At 37.3% G+C, this 23,264-nt stretch overlaps 2 protein-coding genes across 3 annotated transcripts; one reads left to right on the top strand and one right to left on the bottom strand.

The window, feature by feature from the left end:
• Window positions 1-8,746: 8,746 nt before the first annotated feature.
• On the top strand, window positions 8,747-10,476 carry LOC126788025 (uncharacterized). The gene is made up of 3 exons (XM_050513977.1): window positions 8,747-9,318; window positions 9,648-9,917; window positions 10,061-10,476. Exons 1-3 carry the CDS (start codon window positions 8,995-8,997, stop codon window positions 10,313-10,315), a joined length of 849 nt encoding a protein of 282 aa, XP_050369934.1. The 5' UTR covers window positions 8,747-8,994; the 3' UTR covers window positions 10,316-10,476.
• Window positions 10,477-10,668: 192 nt separating this feature from the next.
• Window positions 10,669-13,012, bottom strand: LOC126788021 (uncharacterized). 2 transcript variants are annotated; one of them, XM_050513973.1, is made up of 2 exons: window positions 12,849-13,012; window positions 10,669-12,348 (listed from the first exon to the last, which is right to left on the bottom strand). In XM_050513973.1, the coding sequence occupies exon 2, from the start codon at window positions 12,285-12,287 to the stop codon at window positions 10,866-10,868; it is 1,422 nt and encodes a 473-aa protein (XP_050369930.1). In that variant the 5' UTR covers window positions 12,288-12,348; window positions 12,849-13,012; the 3' UTR covers window positions 10,669-10,865. The 2 variants fall into 2 exon arrangements, with proteins under 2 accessions (XP_050369930.1, XP_050369928.1); XM_050513971.1 differs by having other exon boundaries at window positions 10,669-12,293.
• Between the last annotated feature and the right edge of the window lie 10,252 nt (window positions 13,013-23,264).

Genomic DNA, 23,264 nt, shown 5'->3' with positions numbered 1-23,264 from the left:
AAAATATAATTCGCATATCAAAATATACGAAATATCACAAAACAACAAATATAAATGCCCTCATGAGTCAATGGACAGCCCATCTGGTTGTCCCAAAGAATATGAAATGAAACGCTCATGAGAAAATTAAGTAACCCTTCTGGTTACCCAATGCATTTATAATACGGGTACCAAGAACGCTGGTACACATCTGTTACCCCTCTCGTAATACACCGCTGATATTGGATAGCCACCCGCTACCCAACATCCAAATAAACTGAGTACCCATGAGCAGATAACCACCCGTTACCTCACATGCAGTACTAAGGCAGACAGACTAAAGCTCTAACTGTATCGTAACTTTCGCCCGGCCAAAGGCTAGGTTTTCGACTTGCCAAACACGTACAATAATCTCACATCATATTGTACCAAAATCAGGTCCGAAGACAATTCACATTTTAACAATTTCAATGTTAAAAATCACGTACAATAATCTCACATCATATTGTACAATTCAATCACATGCTCAATATAATCACAATAAAATCATAACAGTATATTATATAGCAAACTATATATATTCGTACTTATTTACCATTTATACAATATATATATATATAGTTCACTATATCTTATACATGTCATATTTCACAACACATGCTCAATACACAATCTTCCGTCATCAAAATGACTATTTCTAATGAATTAATAACAGTATATAATATAATGAACTATATATATATGTACTTATTACCATTATACAGTATATATGTAATCCACTAAATTGTATACATGTTGTAATTCATTATTAAATACTCTTGCAAATATCTTGAATCACCGCGAGGGTAGATTCGTAAATATGTGAGATTTTACTCACCTTATCGACTCGAGCGTAATTCCACAATTCCCGATGATAATTCATTTCCTCGATTTAACGATCACCTTGAAAAGATAAGAAAAGAATTTAGAATCGTTTCGTAAACCTTTAAATGCCGAAACAGTAATAATCGGTTACTGTTCAGCAATTTTCGGTTTTACGAAGTTACTGTTCAGTGTTACTGTTCAGTGTTACTGTTCACTGTTACTATTCACGGTTACTGTACAAATATACAATTAATATGTATTTCTGTACGTATAAATATTAATACGTATTTCTGTACGTATAAATATTATATACGTATTTCTGTACGTATAAATACTATGTACGTATTTCTGTACGTATACGTACTATTTAAATGTAAATACAATCTCAGTAAATAAAATTTACTAATTACCTTTTACAAATTACTTTTTTACATTTACTTACTGAAAGTAATTTATATTTACATTTACTGAAGGTAAAATTTAATTACATTTACCGTAGTAAATAAAAATTACATTTACATTTACCGTACACAGTAAATTACCAAAATACCCTTCTGTCAAAACCGTTCACACTGCCGCACGTGGATGATATTGCAGTCGGATCATCGCTCCAGGATGATATTGATAATCGCCAAATACGCACTTAGGCTCTGATACCAACTGTAACGACCCCAAAATTTCGAGCTTAAAAACTCAAAATTCTAAAGTCGTTAAACACAAAATAATCTCAAATAAATCGAAATCATTAAAGTGTAACAGCGGATCAATTCTGAGTTCTCAATACAACTCAGACAACCAATTATTACAACCCAAATTTATAATCCATACACAAAATGGAAATGTAATAATCCTCACAAATCACTCACTAATCTCACAAATGAAATTACACAAATCCTCACACACAATTCCATGCTAAAACCTCACCACAAGTAGGATCCGAACGACTTCGAGCCTCTGTAGTCGACACTCAACCTCCACTAATCAGCACCTGCGGAATTATCCCCTACACCATCGAATTGGTGCACCGGGATTGTAAACACAAACCCGGTAAGCTTATAGCTCGTATGAGTAAAATCAAAATATAATTCGCATATCAAAATATACGAAATATCACAAAACAACAAATATAAATGCCCTCATGAGTCAATGGACAGCCCATCTGGTTGTTCCAAAGAATATGAAATGAAACGCTCATGAGAAAATTAAGTAACCCTTCTGGTTACCCAATGCATTTATAATACGGGTACCAAGAACGCTGGTACACATCTGTTACCCCTCTCGTAATACACCGCTGATATTGGATAGCCACCCGCTACCCAACATCCAAATAAACTGAGTACCCATGAGCAGATAACCACCCGTTACCTCACATGCAGTACTAAGGCAGACAGACTAGAGCTCTAACTGTATCGTAACTTTCGCCCGGCCAAAGGCTAGGTTTTCGACTTGCCAAACACGTACAATAATCTCACATCATATTGTACCAAAATCAGGTCCGAAGACAATTCACATTTTAACAATCTCAATGTTAAAAATCACGTACAATAATCTCACATCATATTGTACAATTCAATCACATGCTCAATATAATCACAATAAAATCATAACAGTATATTATATAGCAAACTATATATATTCGTACTTATTTACCATTTATACAATATATATATATAGTCCACTATATCTTATACATGTCATATTTCACAACACATGCTCAATACACAATCTTCCGTCATCAAAATGACTATTTCTAATGAATTAATAACAATATATAATATAATGAACTATATATATATGTACTTATTACCATTATACAGTATATATGTAATCCACTAAATTGTATACATGTTGTAATTCATTATTAAATACTCTTGCAAAAATCTTGAATCACCGCGAGGGTAGATTCGTAAATATGTGAGATTTTACTCACCTTATCGACTCGAGCGTAATTCCACAATTCCCGATGATAATTCCTTTCCTCGATTTAACGATCACCTTGAAAAGATAAGAAAAGAATTTAGAATCGTTTCGTAAACCTTTAAATGCCGAAACAGTAATAATCGGTTACTGTTCAGCAATTTTCGGTTTTACGAAGTTATTGTTCAGTGTTACTGTTCACTGTTACTATTCACGGTTACTGTACAAATATACAATTAATATGTATTTCTGTACGTATAAATATTATATACGTATTTCTGTACGTATAAATATTATATACGTATTTCTGTACGTATAAATATTAATACGTATTTCTGTACGTATAAATATTATATACGTATTTCTGTATGTATAAATACTATGTACGTATTTCTGTACGTATACGTACTATTTAAATGTAAATACAATCTCAGTAAATAAAATTTACTAATTACCTTTTACAAATTACTTTTTTACATTTACTTACTGAAAGTAATTTATATTTACATTTACTGAAGGTAAAATTTAATTACATTTACCGTAGTAAATAAAAATTACATTTACATTTACCGTACACAGTAAATTACCAAAATACCCTTCTGTCAAAACCGTTCACACCGCCGCACGTGTGGCACACGCGCCACCTCCGGCAGGCCGCGCGTGGGGCCCACGCGCCGAGGCTAACCACGGCGCGTATCACGCCACCGCCACCATCAAACTTCTTCTCTCTTCCTCCGCTACCTCCACAGGGCATCACACCGTGCTTAGCCCCCTCAACACGCTCCCACGCGCCGCCTAAGGCGACCGTATCTCTCCTCCTTCTTCCTCCGTTTCTCCTCTTCCAATCCACCATCAAAACCTCCCAAAACATCAAATAGCCACACCAATCCATCAATATAGTAAAACCCTTACCTCGACGAAACTCTAGAACCATTGGTGAGTCGCCGGAGATGCACCCATGAAGGAGACAGTTTCTGCCGAATCTTGGGGTAGCTGGTGGAGCTCCGGCGCTGCGTGGGATGGCGTGTCGAGCTCGGGGTTGACCGCAGGAGGCCGTGCGACGCTCGTAGTGCCGGCGGTGTGGCTCACGGACGTGCGGTGGTGGAGATCGGGGAGGGAGAGCGAAGGTTTCGGGAGAGAGTGTCGAGAGGGAGAGAGGGAGAGAGAGAGGGAGGCGGAAATGAAAGGGTTTCCTGTTATGGAAACCCTAGTTAAAAAATTTCCTTTTTATACTAGTTTCCAAATCGGAAACTAACTTCCGACGTGAATAACTTTTACGTACGATGTCCGTTTCGAATGCGTCACATACTCACGAACTCGTATCGACGAGCTCTACAACTTTCATGAAGAAAGTTTTCGCAACCGAGTGACGGAATAAAAGTCGATAAAATCGTTCGGAAACGTAACGTTTTTCGAATAATCGTTTCTAAAACGTTTCCGTTTTTCGTTTCAAAGTATTGCAACCATCACATTCGTTTTTAAAACAAACTTCACAACTTAAAAGAATTTAAATTGAACCAAATATTATTTTGAAATTTAGGGTTATTACATTTTATAAATCAGATTTAGTATTCGGTTTGGTCAAATTGTTTATCCGGTAAATTATATTTTCGATACATTTTCAGATAAACTATTTGTTTTCACATATAAAACTGAAATAAATAAAGTCATCAAGTCTCTGAATAATATTATAAACTAAAATATTAACCACGTTTTTTTAAGGCACAAATCTTTGAATAATACTGCATAATAATATTTTTAAGTCTTAAAATATACTACGAGATAAAACCAAATAGAGAAAGAAAGATGAAACGGTAAAAAGAAATATAATTTTAGTCAATTTACAATTATTTTTCTTTAGGATAGATCTTGGCAATCTTGCGGTTTAGAGCCTTAAAGATAAGGTTTTGTTACTATTAAGATATTTGTGTATTATAATATTATCATGTTATTGTTAAATATATAATAAAATAATTATTTATTTTAAACCGATGCGGTTTGGTTTTATCTGATTTGGGAAATGTCTAATTCTAATCCAATCTATTTATAAGCGGTTTGGTATTTTCACCATTATAATCTAATCCATATAAGCGGTGTGGTCCGCTATTCGGTTTAAACTAGTGTGATACGGTGCGGTACAGCATTTCCAATAAGAAATGCACACCCCTACTTTTGTACATGAATTCCTGAACAGATATTGCCGACATATTCAGGGTCTGTTGTTTACTTGTTTTAGAGAATCATTTGAGCAAAGCCCTAGTGGGTGATTGGAAATTTGGAATCTTGATTCAATGATAATCTTTGGTTACACATGTTCGGTGTTTTTCTTTGCTTCAACTTAGTTCCAGTTGTTGCTTGAAAGTTGAAATATTGAGTTATGTTGATTTTGGTTTCGGAGACTCCATTTCTGTCCACAATAGGAGGATATATAGCTGAATCCTGCATGCTAGTGTTCACAAGAGTTTCGACATTATTCCAACTGCCAAGAGTACAAAGTCATTTCTTGGAAGTCTTTTTCATGTTTCTGGAGAGCAATATAATTCTTGTACGTAGCTTCACTGTTGCATCCAACGTCCTACGCTAGGTCGCTAGTGCTCTTGTAACAACGAACATATACGTACATCATCATGGAACCCATGAGGAAGTTACGAGCAACCCCAAAGTTGTCAAGTTCAAGGAGCTTCTAGTGAGAGAAATCAGAGAATAATGATCGAGTGGTGTAGTGATCTCCCAGATTCTTTATTTCCTCCATGACTCTTTAGGGAACCTCATTCAATTTGTCGCTATTCCAAGAGATGCAGACAACTTTATCTGTCAGCTCCAGGATTCAATATTGATTCAAGAAGTGTTTCAAATTCCACTGAGTCGCGAACAGGGTTGTTGAATCGTGTTGACAGATACTAGCTTGTTTCATGACTTTCACCGCGATGACAATAGGATTGAGAATTCTAACATTTTCTGGAGTTTCAGTGACACTGAGTCACTGACAAAGCAAGGATAATGGATAATGAGTTTTTCCGAATTGCCACATTGATCCAAAATGCAGTACGGTGTAATGTTGAATGTCTTGAACATATCTTCACACAAAAGTGACAAAACAACCTGAATACAGTTGTGTTACCATCCTGCATATATTTTTCATTGTCAGTCTTTGATGGAACTTGATGTGAACTTGAGTGGGGGTGATATTGAATCCCCTTCCTTGTCTTTTTTAAGTAAACTCGAATACTTGAAGTTGGAGGATGCCAGGATTGAAGATGATAAACTTTTCAAATGGATCTCTCATTCTTGAAGGATTTACATCTTATGAATGTTGGCGGGACAAGAAATATTACCATTGAAAGCTCGTCTTTGGAAAGATTCAGTTTTTTTTTTGGTCCTCATCATGAGCTCTGTAATCTTACTATTTCAGGCTGTAAACTTGAAGATTTACATATATTCAGGCTATTTGACAACGGAGGTTGTCCACTAATTGGTCGTGCTCCTTGCATCAGATCTTTGAATATGTTTGCTCCGGAGCTTAAGCAACGCACGTGGTTTGGGGACTTTCCGAGTCATCAGCTTCTTGGAAACTTAATATGTTTGGAACGTGCTATCATTCGCCTGTTGCCATCCTAGGTGAATTCTAATAACTTATCTGAAGTTCTTCGTGGTGTATGCATGGTTTAAATTGCAGGCCTTTTTTGTGGAGGGTTCGATGCCATTACCGTTATGTGTAATATTCGTAACTTGACTTTGCTAGTCAGTAGCCTAGATGATGACATCGTCCCAGCAATGGCCTATATTTTGAGGGAGTCACTACTTTGAATACTTTGCATAACTTCGCGAGAGAATGAGGAAGAGGACAATGAAACTGATACAAATGATAACAGTAATAGTTTTGAAGTGGATGATGCAACTGAGGAGGCCAAAGCTGATAAAGAGCAGAATGAAAACGAAGAAGCGGGTAATGAAACTGATGCAGATAGTAACGCAAGTGATATATGGTGTCCATATATAACCTTCTATCTTGCTCTCCCTTGGCACATAGCATATTTAATGAATTGGAGTTGGCATATTTTACCTTATTGAATCAGAAGTTTATCTAACTATTGCGAATGATATATCCGGAAGTTGTCAACTGAACTGCTTCTTGATTCTCCAGGCACCCAATAAGTTTGATGTCAAATACTGGAAATCCCAAAATCTCACTTTCACTAATGAGCTCGAGGGGGTGAGACTAGAGATTGTAGAAAAAAAAATGATAATGTGATGGGCTAAGCGATGTATATTTTGGAGCATGCTCGGAATCTAAAGAATATGGTGATTCTTCATTCGCCACAGCATCCGAATGTTCTAGACTTGGTCACCAAAAGCAAGCTGATCTCGAGTACTGCAACAGTAACTTTAAAAAGAAAATGACGGATAGTAATCTCCTAACCTTGGTGCAGAATGTGACGTTTTATCACTTATATTTGTTCAAGGAAACTATATCAAGATTATATCTTGATTTATAATTGTGAGGTGTAGAAGTACTATTCTATATTGTAACCTAGTTGCATTTTGAAACTTCAGTTATCAAATATTTTGTCTTCGTTTAAGCCTTCAAGTGGTGAGTTATGTTGTTTTTACATGACAAAAAAGTAAGCAAATTACTCACCCTTTTCTTTTCATGTAAACCATTGCTACTTGTCTTTGGCATATTGCAACTTCGCAAGAAAGGAAGTTTGCAACAGAGCAGGCCCAATTGGCCCACACAACAAAACAATCTCGAGAAATAAGAATCTGCTCTCCCGCCCATCACACAACCCAATACTATTTTCTCGTCTTCTTCATTTCTTGTTCTCGATTCTCGAGCGACCTCACCTCTCCCATTCATTGATTCTTCATCTGCAACTCTCCTTGAAATGGTCGATTGAAAAGGTAAATCTAATGTTACTGTACCTGCTCTTTCTTTTTACTACTCGTTGTTGATGTTACATTGTCACTACTATTCTTTTTACTGTTCTTCCTGTTGATGTTATATCTTGAGCTTTGAAATCATCCCCAGATTGGGTCGTGATTAGTTCTTGAATTAGTCACTTAAAGATAATGACTTTTAGACTATTTTTTACAAGAACTTGGCTAAAATTTGTAAAGTGTTCTTCTTTGATTGTTTTTTTTATACAATTAATCAGCAATACTGCAATACACATTCATGTAATTAGTAAAGCAGTGAACTTTCCTAGCCTATACTGGATTTATTGAAATATTTGTTGGCTGCGATTATCGATGCATTTGTTCATTTTTTTTCTAAATTTGTGGTTCACAGTAGAAAGTTTAAAGAAAGACATTTAAGGCTTTTGGTATCTTCCCTGCATAATTGTGGTATCATCATGTCCTTCATCTTTGTAGAAGGATGATTCAGTTTCTTGGGTCGAATCGGCTTGACATTTCTTGTAAGTATACTTCATTGTCCGATTCCCTTTTATGATCCAGGAGAATGATTCTTGTGGCTCAGTTGTCCAACCAGGTGCTCTTAGTAATGATAAGAAACACATAATCATGGAGCCCGAGTGTGATTTACAAGCAATAAAAAGCTGTCCTGATCAAGGAGATTCTAGGGAGAGTATAATCATTGACAGATTTAGTGATCTCCCAGATGAAATTGCTCATCGTATTATTTCCTTCTTCTGTAGCTCTTTAGTGAAACTCATCCGAGTGGGCACAGTGTCCAAGAGATGCAGACAACTTTATCTATCACTTCCATGCTTGATCATTGCCCCAGGTCATGTTTCAAACTGCATCAGGTTGCGAGTAAGTTTCATGAACTATTGGGATAGGTACTTGCTTCATCGTGGTGATAGTAAGATACAGAACTTTGGGATTATCTGGTCTTTTAATCCCACCATCAATGCACAGACGAGTGATGAGTTTTTCCGAATTGTCACATGGATCCAAAATGCAGTAAGGTGTAATGTTGAAATGCTTCACCTTCAATTCACTCAGTTCTACTGTAATGCATCTTGCATCTTTCATTGTCAGTCTTTGACGGATCTCACTTTGGACTTGAGTGGGGGTGGTATTCAAACACCCTCCTTGTCTTTTTCAAGTAATCTCCAGCACTTGAAGTTGAAGGATGCTACAGTTAAAGATGACCAGTTTTTCAAATGGATCTCATCGTCCTGCAAACGCATCAAGGACTTATTTCTTGAAAACGTTAGTGGAATAAAAAATATCACAATTGAGAGCTCTTCTTTGGAGAGATTTATTTATATGTTTTCTTTGGACAATTATGAGCTCTTGAACATTGACATCTTGGGGGAGAAACTTGAAGAGATACATATACTCTGGCAATTTGATGCAAGTAATGATTCAAGACCTTGCATCAGATCACTAAATATTTTTGCCCCTAAGCTTAAAAAGATCAAGTGGTGTGGAACCTTTCTGGATCATCAGCATCTTGGGAACTCAATGTGCTTAGAAGAAGCTAGAATATATCTGTTTCCCGACTTTAATGAACTCATTGAGAACCCATTAGAGGTTCTATGCAGTATTCAGATGGTTAAAGCTCTTGAGCTAAACGAAGAGACTACAAAGGTAAAGAGACAATCCCCTAAGAGTATTAATCATTGTCACTGCATTTACTGTACGATGATGTTAGGCTTAATGTAGGCTTGTTTCCAGCATAGATGAGAAGTTCAATTTGAAACTTGAAAGTCTTATAGAGGTAGAAATCACTGGTTAGAATATTAAGCAGTAGCTTTGACAAATAAAAGGGAGATTACACATAGTATGGGCATGACTATCTCTCTAAATTCTGAAGAGTATGTAGTGCAAATGCTATATTACTATCTAATGTTTATTGTTTGACCAAAAAAAATATCTAATGTTTATTGAGCAGTAGCTTTGACCTTACACCACTGCAGGCTTTATTTTTGGAAGGTGCAACACCATTACCGTTCGATAATGTTCATGATTTGACTTTGCATGTTAGAAGTGTAACTGATGACTTCATCCCAGCAATGGTCAATCTTTTGAGAGGAATCACTACTTTGAATACTTTACGTATAACATCTGTCGTATATAATGAAGCAATTGAGGAAGCATATGATGGATTTGAGGAAGAGGACAATGAAACAGAGCAGGAAAATAGTGAGACTACAGAAGAGGATTGTACAAATGAGGAAGGGGATAATGTAAGTGATATTGCATATGATGCCCCTTGCATATCACATTGAATGTTCTTCCAGATAAATTTTTTAAATCATTGCTTATTACAATAACCTCTTGTTCTTGATAACCTCTTATTGTCAACTGACTTGCCCTGTGGCTTTTTCAGGCTCCCATATTTGATGTGGAATACTGGAAGTCCCAAAACCTTAATTTTACTTGTGAGCTTAAGGAGGTGAAACTGGACATCATGGAGAGTAATAGTAATGAACTGGATTTGGCAAAATACATTCTGGAGCGCGCTCAAAAGTTGGGGAAAATGGTGATTCTTCATTCACCTCAACATCCGGACTTTCTTGAACTGGTAAGAACAAGCAAGATGATTTCCGGTGCAACAGTGGTTCTAGAAGAAGTTATATTGTAATATTGAAATACTGTAACATTTGATGTCATGTGTGACACTTTATTTGGATGAAGAAATTCTATATTTACCGTCTAATGTAAGTACTTCCTAATGTTCCTATGCTGAATCGAGCAATATGCTTTTGAACCTTCAGCCTTCAGTTTATACCCAAGTACATCAAAACGTTTGTTTCCTTTGCGTGATCTCTTTAAGTTTCATCTTCTTCAAGTTTGGAAAGGTAAGATAATGGGAATCAGGAGAGAAATGCCCGTATAAGCACTTGTTGATCCCAAATATCTAAATTTATAAACACTGACACTACCCTAACATTCATTGGGAAAAACAACTTGCACATAAGTCTGGAATTCAAATCCTGAACTGAAATAGTATTTAGGCTCGCATTTATAAGATCATTGACTTGAAAATACAACCTAAAATACTTCAAATTAGGATAAAACAACATACACATAAGTCTGGCTGGCAACTAAAATGATATCAGGAAAAATCCATCGCACCAGAATAGCAAATTCCAGCCTTGTTTGTGAAAACAGCAAAAGCTAAAAATAAAATTCTACACATTTGCACCCCTAGTCGGCCGGCATACATGATTCCTTTTACGAGCATGATCTTCATTATGGTGCTGTGTTCGACATGCATATCCATACCAGCAATTCGCCCTTTGTGACGCATCTGGTGGAAGATGAGATGCAGAGACCGAAACCCGAAACCAGTACAAGAGGAATGAGATCAACTTCTCATAACAATCACTGCACGTATATGTCCCAGAAGTTATCAGCTCGGCATGCTTCAGTGGCATCCTGTTAGTTCGATCAATTGTCCTGTTATTGAACATTGTCATCCATTCTGCAATAACATCCTGCAACGTTCTCCCCATTTGTACAATACACCTCCTAGTGATTTCTTGTTCATGTCGATTGTTTTCATGTGCAGAAGTAGGAATTCTAGACATGGTGCGTTCAGAGATTGGTTTGAAAGTATCGGGACTGCATACGTGGTGAGAGGCACTTTGTGCAACTCCCTGAGCATGCCAATATGCACCACAAAATGACCTGTCACACCCTATACAGTGTTGAGGTACACTTATATTGGTTCGTGAAGGCATCATTCCTCCACATGCTTGACATTGCAGATGGGTAGTGCTTCGATCGCAGAGAAACCCACCAAATTGAGTACTGCATTGAGGGCATGGAAGCTCAACAGTTTCAGCTTCATCTCGCACTGCCGAACGAACCCTTTTCCCAAGCAGCCCCTTTCCCAACTTTATGACAAGATTTGACCGTACTGTTGCATAGGAATCTAAAACTGCAATGTCTTCGTTAGAGCGTCTCAGTGAAGAATCTGCATTAAGTATTTCATCAGCAATGTTATGCAGGAAATGGTTTCTTCCAACAAATTGCACAACTGCTCGACACTGGGGACAGAGAACACTTGCACGTTTCTCCTGCGATCTCTTTAACCACTCTGAGAAGCATCCGTTGCAGAAGTTATGGAAGCAAGGAGCGATGGTAACAGCATCATGCCATATATTTAAACAAATGCAGCACTTTGCGTGCTCGGCATCCACACTAATTTTCAGCATCTTCTGACAAGTTTCAGGACCAGGCAACACATTAAATCTGTAGCTTAAACACTCTTCTCCCTCGGGACCTGAAATTATTTCACTTCCAGATCTGATAACAGTACTCTCTTCAGATTGGATCACAGCTCCATCAACAAGTATTGCATTTGAACTCTTATTCTGCATGGTGGCAGAAGACTGATCAGGGTTCCTCGTAATTCTGCACCACTCGCATTTGTCAATAGGAGAGCAAATTAGACTCTCGTCCAAACCAATATCTTGACTCTGAAAGGTATCTTGAGTGAGAACAAAATCTCTGATCTCAACATCCGGAAATCTCGAATCTGAAGGAACAAGCTTCGCCCAGATTTCACCAGACAGCTTCGCACCAGAGCTTTCTCCAAGTTCTGCCATTCCCACCTTTATTCACAAAGGAATTAAATTTCACAATCATGAATCAATAATCCTCATCTACCTGTATAACATATCAAATTTCAATTTAACCAAACCAATCAATCCGATAATCACATAATGCTCCACAGCGGAGTTCTTAACTTATAACAAATTCGATACTCCACAAGTCCACATAGACAAACACTTTGTTCCACTCCAACAAATTGAAGCTGATCATTCACAAATTTTGAGCGATTAACCATAAAACTTCTTCACAAGAGTAATCTTCAAAGTACATCTAAACCCATCTCAGTATGAACTATTTCCATGAACAGGACTCCATTACAATCCTAAAAGTTCTAAACTTTTGCATGCTTCCCATTACCCAATTTCACTTCAATCTTTGAACTCTCTCCCTGCTGTAAAGAATCAACCCCTAATCAAACATCATTCTCCTAACACTCTAACAGATACCAAAACAATAAAGATTGCAACTTTCCCCAAATTCTGACACTTGGATCAGAAATTACTGATGATCCCAGTGATTACAATGAATTGGGTAGAAAGGAGAAAAGAAAATACCTTTATGACGGTTTTTCGGGATGAAAATGTTGAATTGGGTGAGAAAGTGGGAAGCAGGCTGTGACAGACTGAAGAGATGATCAAACTGACGGTGGGGGGGTTGAACTCCGTTGAAGGGTTTAAGTCTGTTACGGGGAGGCTTCTGTTGTAATCTTTATGTTCTTTTCCTGTTTGGGCCTAAAAGCTTCTCTTGTACTCCGTCTTCATAACTCAATTTTTTAACCCTTTTCTTTTATCTTGACTCTTCAGAATAATATTTCTATTTTTCTGACCCAGCATATGTCACAACTCACAAGGTGTGCTTGGCACGGCTGTGGTTTTGAGGGAAAAATAAATAAATCAAAATATACATTTTGCTTATGTGAGAACAATTGACTGAAAAATAAGGGCAGCTGAGTTTTTAATACTACATTATATTCTTCAGCTAGACACAACTTATTATTTGAGTCTAGGGTTCAAAATTTTTCTTCTCATCTAGCTGCGCTTGGGATCAGTATTGGATTTGCCTCACCGGTGAGGGGTTGATGTTGGCCGGGTGATGCGCTATTGCTCTTTGTTTTATAGATTTATTTTCGCTTGAGGTGTTGTCATTTTTAACGGCATCGTTTCTTCCGGAACATATTATCAAGTTTTTTATCTCTTCAATGAGATGGCAATACAGGTCGGATTGGATCGGATTGGATTGTGATCCTCTTCTTCCAAGATCCAACATGGCATCGAGTTTTGGGGCAACTAGGCAATAGAAGAATTGACAACTCTCTATCTCAAGTGAGCCTTAAGTTCAAAGTCGGCATATTCCCATGGTATAGTCTGGTGTACCACGAATTGATGGATCGTCGTAAGAGGAAGCGAAAAGATATATAATACCTTCATGACATGCTAGTTTATATCTTCTCTTAAAAAAGAGTCAAGGTACATTAATAAAAAAAAATCACCGGTGCATGTTAATTAAGAGATATTTTTATATACTACCATAATACGACGTGACAATGTTTAGTGGTCCTCTTTACCTGTTATATTTCGCCACGTAGATTTATTACACCAAAATTATAATTTAACATAATTTTATTATTTGTGAAATGACATTCATAGGTATTAATGATTTTTAACTAAGATTTCGGGTTTAGAGTTTAGAGTTTGGGGTTTAGGGTTTAGAGTTTAGGGTTTAGGGTGTAGGGTGTAGGGTTTTAAGATTTAAGGTTTAATGTATTAGAGTGTAGGATGTAGAGTTTTAGAAAGAAACTCAAAATAGTCTTGGCAAAATAGCTTAAATATAATTTTTTTAATTAAATCTTGAATGTCAAATTATGATTGAAATGGTAGACTACTATGTATTGTCACGTGGTGCTACGGTAGTATTGAAAAATTTCTCGTTAATTAATGCTAAATGAACCACCATTTAGTCAACCACTTAGAGACCACCTTAGATGGCAGCTGACATGGCATATCCACATCATCATAAACTAATCTATGAGATTTTTGTTTCTCTTATATTTCAGTTTTATTTTCCTTAATTTCAATATTTAAGCCATATCTTTTATATTTCTAAACTGATGCACAATTTCTCCATCTATTTTTCATCTTTTTGATCTTCTATCATGTTCACCATCTCCAAATTTTTCTCATCAATTTACAATGAAGATTCAAGGGCCTTTCCGGGAAGATAAATGGGGGGGGGGGGGGTGCTTAAGGATCCTAAGTTTTCTTTTAATTTAGAATTTTTATTATTTACAGTCTATTTGAGCCCTAAAATAACTTAAATGAAAAACACAATCATATGTACTGTTTAATCCTTGTAACTTGTCAAATGGGTAGCTCTCTTGTGAGGACCACTAGCTAGCTCTCTATATGAAGTGTACTCTTTTCCATTTTGGAGCATCAATGAAAACCCAACATCAGTATACTTCATTCTCTTTCCATTTATGCTATTTACAATTCCTGCAATCCTTTTGCTAAATTCCTACAATTCAAGTTTACTCCTATCAATTTGGTACTCAGAGCCTTCAAGATGACCATACGTGGGTTACAAAATCCCACTGCATCCCTCCCTCTTTCCAGTTCCTCCTTTCCTCCGCTGCCTCAAACCACCACCACCATAACTGATCCCCTACCACCACAGTTATTGATGGATATGCTTCAGGCCCAGCATGAAAATCTCATCCAGTCCCAGAGTGATTTCCAGATGCACATGAGTGCGAACTTCAAGGCACTGAAGAATATGGTCATCCAATGTTGGCTTACAAGCCCTCCTCCTCTGCAACACCCACGCCAGAGGTTGGTACACAGTCCATCCAACTCAGATCTCCTACACCCACCCTACCATCTTCTTCACTGGAAATGGATGAGCCCTCTTCATCCTACTCTCTTGTGTCTTGTTCTCCACCTGGATTTGGCTCCGGCCCCCTATACCACCACAACTCTGCTCGTTGCTCCCCTATGTCGCTCCCATCCTTCCCCACCGCTCTCCTTCCACATCTCTCCATTCATTCAACCCACAACCCTCAAATGGGTTACACCACCTTCCCATACATTTCAACCACACAACATCAGTTTTTCACCATCGGGCTTCTCTACTCAACCCATACAACACTTCCATCCATTTCTGACCCGGGCCAGTGCTCTTCTCTTATCCTCCACACTACATCCTCATCAAACAAAACTCATTCGCACCTCTACCTCAAGAACCATTATATCCCCCAAAGGTTGACATCCCTCGCTTCAATGGTGATGTCCTTATTGGATGGTTGGCCATGGCGGAGAGATAAATTCGCTCACATCGCACTCCATTTACTGAACGGATTGCAATTGTCGGATCTCATTTCGGCCCAGACGCATCGATTTAGAGAACTACTTTGAAAGCAAGAATCCATATGCCACATGGGATCAGTTTGTCACTGTGTTTCTTCAGCATTTTGGCGGTGGCAACACCATGGACTTCAAGGCAGCCTTATATCCCACCTGCAACAGACCGAAACAGTCAATGAATTCATTACTGAATTCACAAAACTATCTTGCATGACACTAGATTGGCCACATAGTGAGATATTACCCATGTTTATCGGCAGATTACACTCAGATATCTAGTTTGACGTTGATGCCCTCTGCCCACAAACTTTGTCTCTTGCTCAGCGTCTGGCACAATGTATAGAGGCAAAGATATTAAACATCAGGGTGACGCGTCAAAAACCCTCAACCTAGTCTACGACTACACGCTCCTCTGATGGTCCCTCGACAACCACTACCAGCCAGCCCACCCGCTCCATAATTCAAAACCAGCCACCAACCCGAACAACCCCTGCCAACAATCCCAGACCTCCATTTCGTCAATGGGCCCACCAAGAGCAACACGAGCATCCTGACAAAGGGTTGTGTTTTCACTACAATGCCACATGGCATGATAAGCATATATGCAGGAATCCGCTCCTAGCGGTTTTAGAGGGACCGAAACCCAAGCCCACAGTTGAGCCCACACCTGAGCCCAACACCTCTGAATCTACAGACCTTGAGCCCACTAAGGAAGAGTCATGTCTTTTGAACTCTATTACCACTACACAGTTGGGTGACATAATGAGATTTAAAGGACACATCAACGGCAAAGAAATCGCAGTGTTTGTGGACTATGGATCGGCAACAAATTTCTGGAACCCTGCAATAGCCCGAGAGCTAAAATTGTCTGTCACTTATGGCACTTCCTTGCGTTTCAAGTCCATTTCCAATCATCCTATTACACCGGCAGGTGAATCTGAGACTATCACGGTCCATATTCAAGATTATTGCTTCACCTCTTCATTCCTTCTAGTCCCAGTTGATGATTGTGACCTCTTATTGGGAGTACCATGGTTAGAATCGTTGGGATTTATCAGCGGGCACTTTGCCGATAAGGTTATGATGTTTCAGGATGTAACCAAGTTACAAATTCTATATGGGCTTTGCACAACCCCAGCCCACTACTCTTAAAGTGGACATACTGGGCCTTTTCTCCACTCAAATCTGGGACCCTTCCTCTAAACCCACCCAAACCCACAACACCCCAAACACATCAACATCGGTGCAACAATTGTTGACAGAATTTGCAACTTTGTTTGAACCCAGATTCGGCCTACCTCCGCAATGACCCACTGACCACCGTATCACATTGTTAGCTGGTACAAACCCTATCAATGTCCGCCCTTATCGCTATGCTCATTCCCAAAAGATATAGATTGAGGTCCAAGTCCAAGAAATGCTTAAGCAAGGCATAATTCGCCATAGTACTAGTCATTTCTCTTCACTGGTATTGTTGGCGTGTAAGAAAGAAGAGACTTGGCGCTTCTGTGTCGATTACCACGAGCTTAATTCCACAACGGTCAAGGACTTAAGGTCGGGGTATCATCAAATATGTATGCACCCAAGTGATGTGGCCAAGACCGCCTTCTAAACTTATGAAGGTCACTACGTGTTTCTCGTAATGCATTCGGTTTGTCTAATGCCCTTTCTACTTTTCAAGCATTGATGAACAATGTTTTTAAGCCATTGTTGAGGATATGTGTCTTGGTATTCTTTGATGATTTTAATCTATAATGCTGATATGGAGTCACATATTTCACATGTGCGGGAAGTGATTCACATTTTGTAGACCAACCAACTAAAGCTCAAGCATTCAAAGTGTGTTTTGATTCAAAACTCAATAAGTTACTTGGGCCATACTATTTCAGGTCAAGGTGTGGAAATGGACAAATCCAAAAGTGCAATGCCTATTGGATTGACCCAAACCAAAGAACCTCAAAGCTCTACAGGGATTCTTGGGATTTGCATGATACTACCGTCGGTTCATTCAACACTTCAACATTATCGCAAGGCCACTCAATGATATGCTTAAGAAGGAGAGTTTTTTATGGACTCCTCAGTCAAAGGATGCCTTTTGTGACTTAAAACACGCTATGACAATTGCCCCAGTCTTAGCCTAATTTCAACATGTCTTTCAATATTGCTGTTTATGCAAGTGGATTAGATATAGGTGCAGTCTTGTCTCAACTCAACTATCCCATTGCATACCTCAATAAGACGTTGTCACAGAGAAATCAATTGCTAGCCATATATGAGAAGGAAATGCTTGTCATTTTATATGTTATGGAGAAATGGCGCACTTATGTGCTTGGCGGACACTTTACCATGTAAAGCTATGTAGCACGGACACGGACACGAGTGTCCGTATTGGACACAATACGATACGCAAACACGGCAAATTAAAAAAAAATTGGACACGAATACGTGATGGACACGTTAATTAAATATTATTTTTAATATATATTTATTTTAAAAAATAATTTATAAATTTGAAAGTATTTGGATGTATATATATATATGACAAAGTGTGCATTAAAATGATGAAATAACTTGTTGGAATTGCTAAGGACTTGATAAGTACCTTGGATAACCAAGGTTTAAATCCCACCACAAGCATTCTTACTTTTATCACGAGTTTCTCTCCTTATATATATATATATATTAAAATGTGCGAAAATATAACAAAAACTAAATCTGTTGGAATGGTTGAGGAGTTGTTGGGTGCCTTAGATGACCAAGGTTCGAATCTCACCATAAGCACTTTCACTTTTATCATGAGTTGGTGCGTGTCCGCGTGTTCGATGCGGATACTCGAGATACAGAGGCCTCAACCATCAAGTTTGCCATTAAACAAGGTCAACCAACAAGGCGGAATTTCACTATGGTTGATAACAAATTGTATCACAAAGGCAAGACATTTGTCCCGGTAAGTTTGAAATGGAGAACCAAACTGTTGATAGAGTTTCACTCTTCTCTAACCGCATGCCACTCTGGCTTCATGCGCACATGTTGACAAGAAATATTGACTAACTGGAAATATCGTAGGTGATACTCGAAATCACTGATTGTGTATCTACGTCTCTCCTGCAATTTCTCTTGGTCAAGCATGAGAAAGGATGTAAAGAACTTTGTGGCATAGTGTGATTAATGTCAGCGGTAGACATAGGAAACAATTAGCCCACCAAGTCTATTGGACCCTCTGCCAATACCACATGACGTTTGGTTGGATATCGCACTTAATTTTGTAGATGGCCTACTTGATTCTAATGGGAAGAATTCCATAATGGTAGTGGTTGACCGCCTTACCAAATACAGTCACTTCATCGGAGTCACACATCCCTACACCGCCGCTTCCATTGCTGAGATTTTTTGCAAGGAGATCTTCAAACTCCATGGAATGCCGCGGACTATGGTGTCGAACTGAGACCCAATCTTTCTCAATAACTTTTGGAAAGCCTTCTTCAAGCTTCAAGGCACAACTCTTTGTCACTCCTCTGCATACCATCCCCAATCCAATGGCCAAACAGAAGTGGTAAACCGTTCCCTTGAGCACTACTTGCGATGCTTCGTCGCCTATAAATTAGATTCTTGGTCGGAATTGTTACATTGGGCTGACTGGTGGTTCAAGACAACCCATCACTCTACCATTTAAATGACCCCATTTGAGGCACTCTATAGGTACCCACCACCTACTGTGACTTCCTATTTGCCAGACTCAACCTCTGTTCAAGTTGTCGACTCTAAACTCCGGTCTCGAGATGAATTACTGAGTCATCTGAAAGCAAACATGAAATTGGCACAAAACAGGATGAGGCAACAGCCAACCTGCACATAGATGAACGCACTTTTGAAATTGGTGATTGGGTTTACCTTAAACTCCACCCATACATGCAGCAATTGATGGTGAAACGCCCGACTTATAAACTTGCACCAAGATATTATGGTCTATTCCAGGTGATAGCTTGCATTGGTATTGTTGCTTATCACCATGACCTTCCTCCCCAATCACGCATCCACCCTCTGTTCCACGTCTCTCTTGAAGAAACGTGTTGGCGATGCCACCAACATCTCACAAACTCTGCCACCATTTTCAACCAGTGGTGTGCTTTAGTTGGAACCAAAAGAGGTGTTTGATATGCGCGTGCTACGCGTCAAGAAAAAATCTCAGACTCAATGGCTCATTAAATGGATTGGGCTTCCAACTGAAGATGCTACATGGGAAACGACCCAACACATTGTGTCGACTTTTCCAAGATTTGGCAACTGAGGCCAGTTGCTAGTCAAGGGGGGAGGACTGATAGACACAATCTTATATATTGTTTAATCCTAGTAACTTGTCAAGTCGGTAGCTCTCTTGTGAGGACCACTAGCTAACTCTCTATATGAAGTGTACTCTTTTTCATTTTGGAGCATTAATGAAAAACCAATTCTGCATTCTCTTTTCATTTATGCTATTTACAATTCCTACAATCCTTTTGCTAAATTCCTGCAATTCAAGTTTACTCCTATCATTAATAAGAGAGAGATCGATAGGGTTGGGGTTTAAGACCTTGTGTTGGTTATAAACCATTATATTCAATACGACCTTTCTTTTGCATCAAATTGAAAAATCTCATCGATTATTGTGAGGTAGCTAGACAAGATCTAGAACTGAAAATTATTATTGTTCGTATTAATCATATGTTATGACATTAATTTACCACACCAATTCAGCAATTCTTTTGTGTATATGGATGATGAGATTCCATCTTAAATGCTAGATTATTTGGTATGAATATTGGCTATAGCTATATATTTTGAAAACATATCAATAAATCAGGAAGAAAAAAATTTAGGGTTTAACGCAATTTGTAATTAGCAAAACAATATAAAACAAAAATATAAAAGAGTCAAAAACCATGTTATGGTGATGTGCATATGTCATGTTATGCTTAGTTATCTCTCGTATCCTTTGTTTATATGTTTAGTTATTTATGATTGATACATGTTATTTTAGTGTGTTTATAGGTTTGTGCCAAAGAAAATGAGCTAACAAAGATCAAATGGTGATTATAAACTTCATTGTCAAAATCTGCCAGTGCAAAAGGTCCAACTTTGCCGAGCTACATGTGAGAGTTGCAAATCAAATCATACCATGATTCATATATCATTGAAAAGATACGAAAGTTTATTTTATGTAGGATTTTACGGATCTTGATTTAGATACTCTGAGAGGAAGTTATGATCATTTGAGTGACAAGATGTCAGACCTGAAATCTGCTCGGGTTTGTTAACATTCATGGAGAACTTAAGTTGTCTTGCCAAGTGCATTCAATTTCAATACATCAAGGTCAATGATTCAAATGAAGATGCAAAGAGTACATGGATTCCTACTTTTACAAAAGAAATTTCAAGGTTTTCTCATTTCATATCAAGTTATGAGTCTGAAACCAAGTCTTGCAAGGAAACTGAAGTCAAAGATGAGCAAGAATATTCCCTATATAAGGGAGCACGAATTTCATATGAAATGATGTCTCTGGAGCGCAATGTCGACGCCAAAGGAGCAAAGACCATTCATCCATCTTCATTATTTCATTCTCTTATGTTTTTGTTATGTTTTTCATAGTTGTAGTTTATTAAACCTTTTTTTAGGGTTAGGATGATGTCCTATCATGATTGTTTATGTAGTTTAATGTTTTATTAATTGATTTCTAGTTTATTTATGATGAATTCTTAGTCAATATTTGAATTGATGTTTTATGTTTAAGTTCTTTAATTGATCACCTTAGGGCTTGCATCTAGTAATTAGAAAATAAATTTGAGGTGTACCTGTAATATAATTCAACTTAGCTTCTTGTGATTAAGAGTTGTGAATTACATTATTGGCGTACCTGAAGTAATAGTTTGCATGATTCTCTTGTTTTTAAGAACGTAATGAGTCTTTCATGTTAAATTTATGTCGAACCTGGATAGACTGCATACTAGGATATACGACATTTTCCGTACCTGGAAAGTATCATGCACTTAAGGAAAACTATGGTCTAAGTGTCAAACTTGAACTTAGATATGAAAATTATCATCTAGAGAGACAAAATTATCCATTAGTTGCATCGATACATAAATAAGAATGTTAGTAGTTAATTCTGATACCCTACGTTTCATCTTTTTTATTTGTTATCTTATCTCAGTTATTATTTGAAAATCTTAAAACTATATTCTGATTGCTTTGTGTTTTTAGTTTAGATTAATTAAATTAAAATTTAGACCATTCTATATCCCTAGTTGGAACGACCTCATACTTACACATTATACTAACAACAATTTGTGTGCTTACGAGTTTTATTAAAATTTTACGATAGTCCGCTGTCACCTAAGGTGGTTTACTAAATAGTGGTCCATTTAGCATTACTCCTACTAAAATAGGTGGGACTATGTGACTAATTCTATAAAAAAGTTTCAACTTCCACCGGTTTGTGTCCAGCTGGTACGAGAGGCATCTGGGATTATGTGCATGTGCTAATTTTTTCAGTTTTATTTCAAGGATGTTTAGTGCACTATTTTCTCATGGAGATTTACGGTTTAAACTAATAAAAATAGTTGTGATTATAGAATCATAATATTTTCAACTTCCAACCGTTTATGGCCAGCAGGTACTAGAGACATTTGGGTTTACGTGATATGCTATTAGGCTCTTTATTTTAAGAGCTAACATTCATTTAGTCCATGTACTTTTGATCGATCGTCTATTTAGTTTTTATAGTTACATTTTTATTTATATAGTCCTCGAATTTATAATTTTTAGTCTAAAAGGTCCAATCCGTTAATTTAAATGTTAACATGATGAGGTGACAATTAAAGATCCTTCAAAAAAGTGTAAAATGGAAAAATACTCTTATATCAATATTTTCTTCAATTATCTAATAAATTTGTATTTTCATCTTAAGTTAAATTTATATGAAGACACAACAAATAATGAAAATGACTTTATCAAGTAAAGACATTCATATTATTGAAAACAATAAAAAAGAAATACTAAAGAAAATAAAAGAAAACATTGATATAAAGGTAATTACACATTGTTTTGGAGGATATCTAATGGTCATCTCATCTTGTTAACCGAGTAAACTTTCTAGATTAAAAGTTGTAAGTTCGAGAACTATATAGATAATATTGAAACTTTAAGGACGAAATGAATAACTAACCAAAAATACAAGGACTAAACACATGTTTGCCCTTATTTTAATTTTTTTGTTTCAGTGATATTTAGTTCATCATTTTCTCATGGAGATATGTGGTTTTCTGTTTATTTTGTTCAATTGTGAAAATGCAATGTAGTATATATAATACAAGCAAATAAGAGACGAACACAAATTCTCACCTGCTCAGAGTTTTTGTGCGTATTCAGCAATGTTGACATCATTGTCAGTTTGTCACTAATTAAATTCTAACTATTAGTGACATCCAACCGTCATCGTATTATGAACATGTCCGAATAGTGATACTATGAGCATGTAGAACGTTGCCAACAGTATTGAAGCAAAAGATAAAAAATCAGGATAAGACTTTGTCATGTTATAGTGATGATGGTAGTTGGGCAACACGTTTCTTTAT

This window comes from Argentina anserina, chromosome 3, assembly GCF_933775445.1.
Source record: "Argentina anserina chromosome 3, drPotAnse1.1, whole genome shotgun sequence".
Lineage (NCBI taxonomy): Eukaryota > Viridiplantae > Streptophyta > Magnoliopsida > Rosales > Rosaceae > Argentina > Argentina anserina.
Note: the sequence above shows the minus strand (reverse complement) of the source record. Positions and strands in the feature narration are given on the sequence as shown.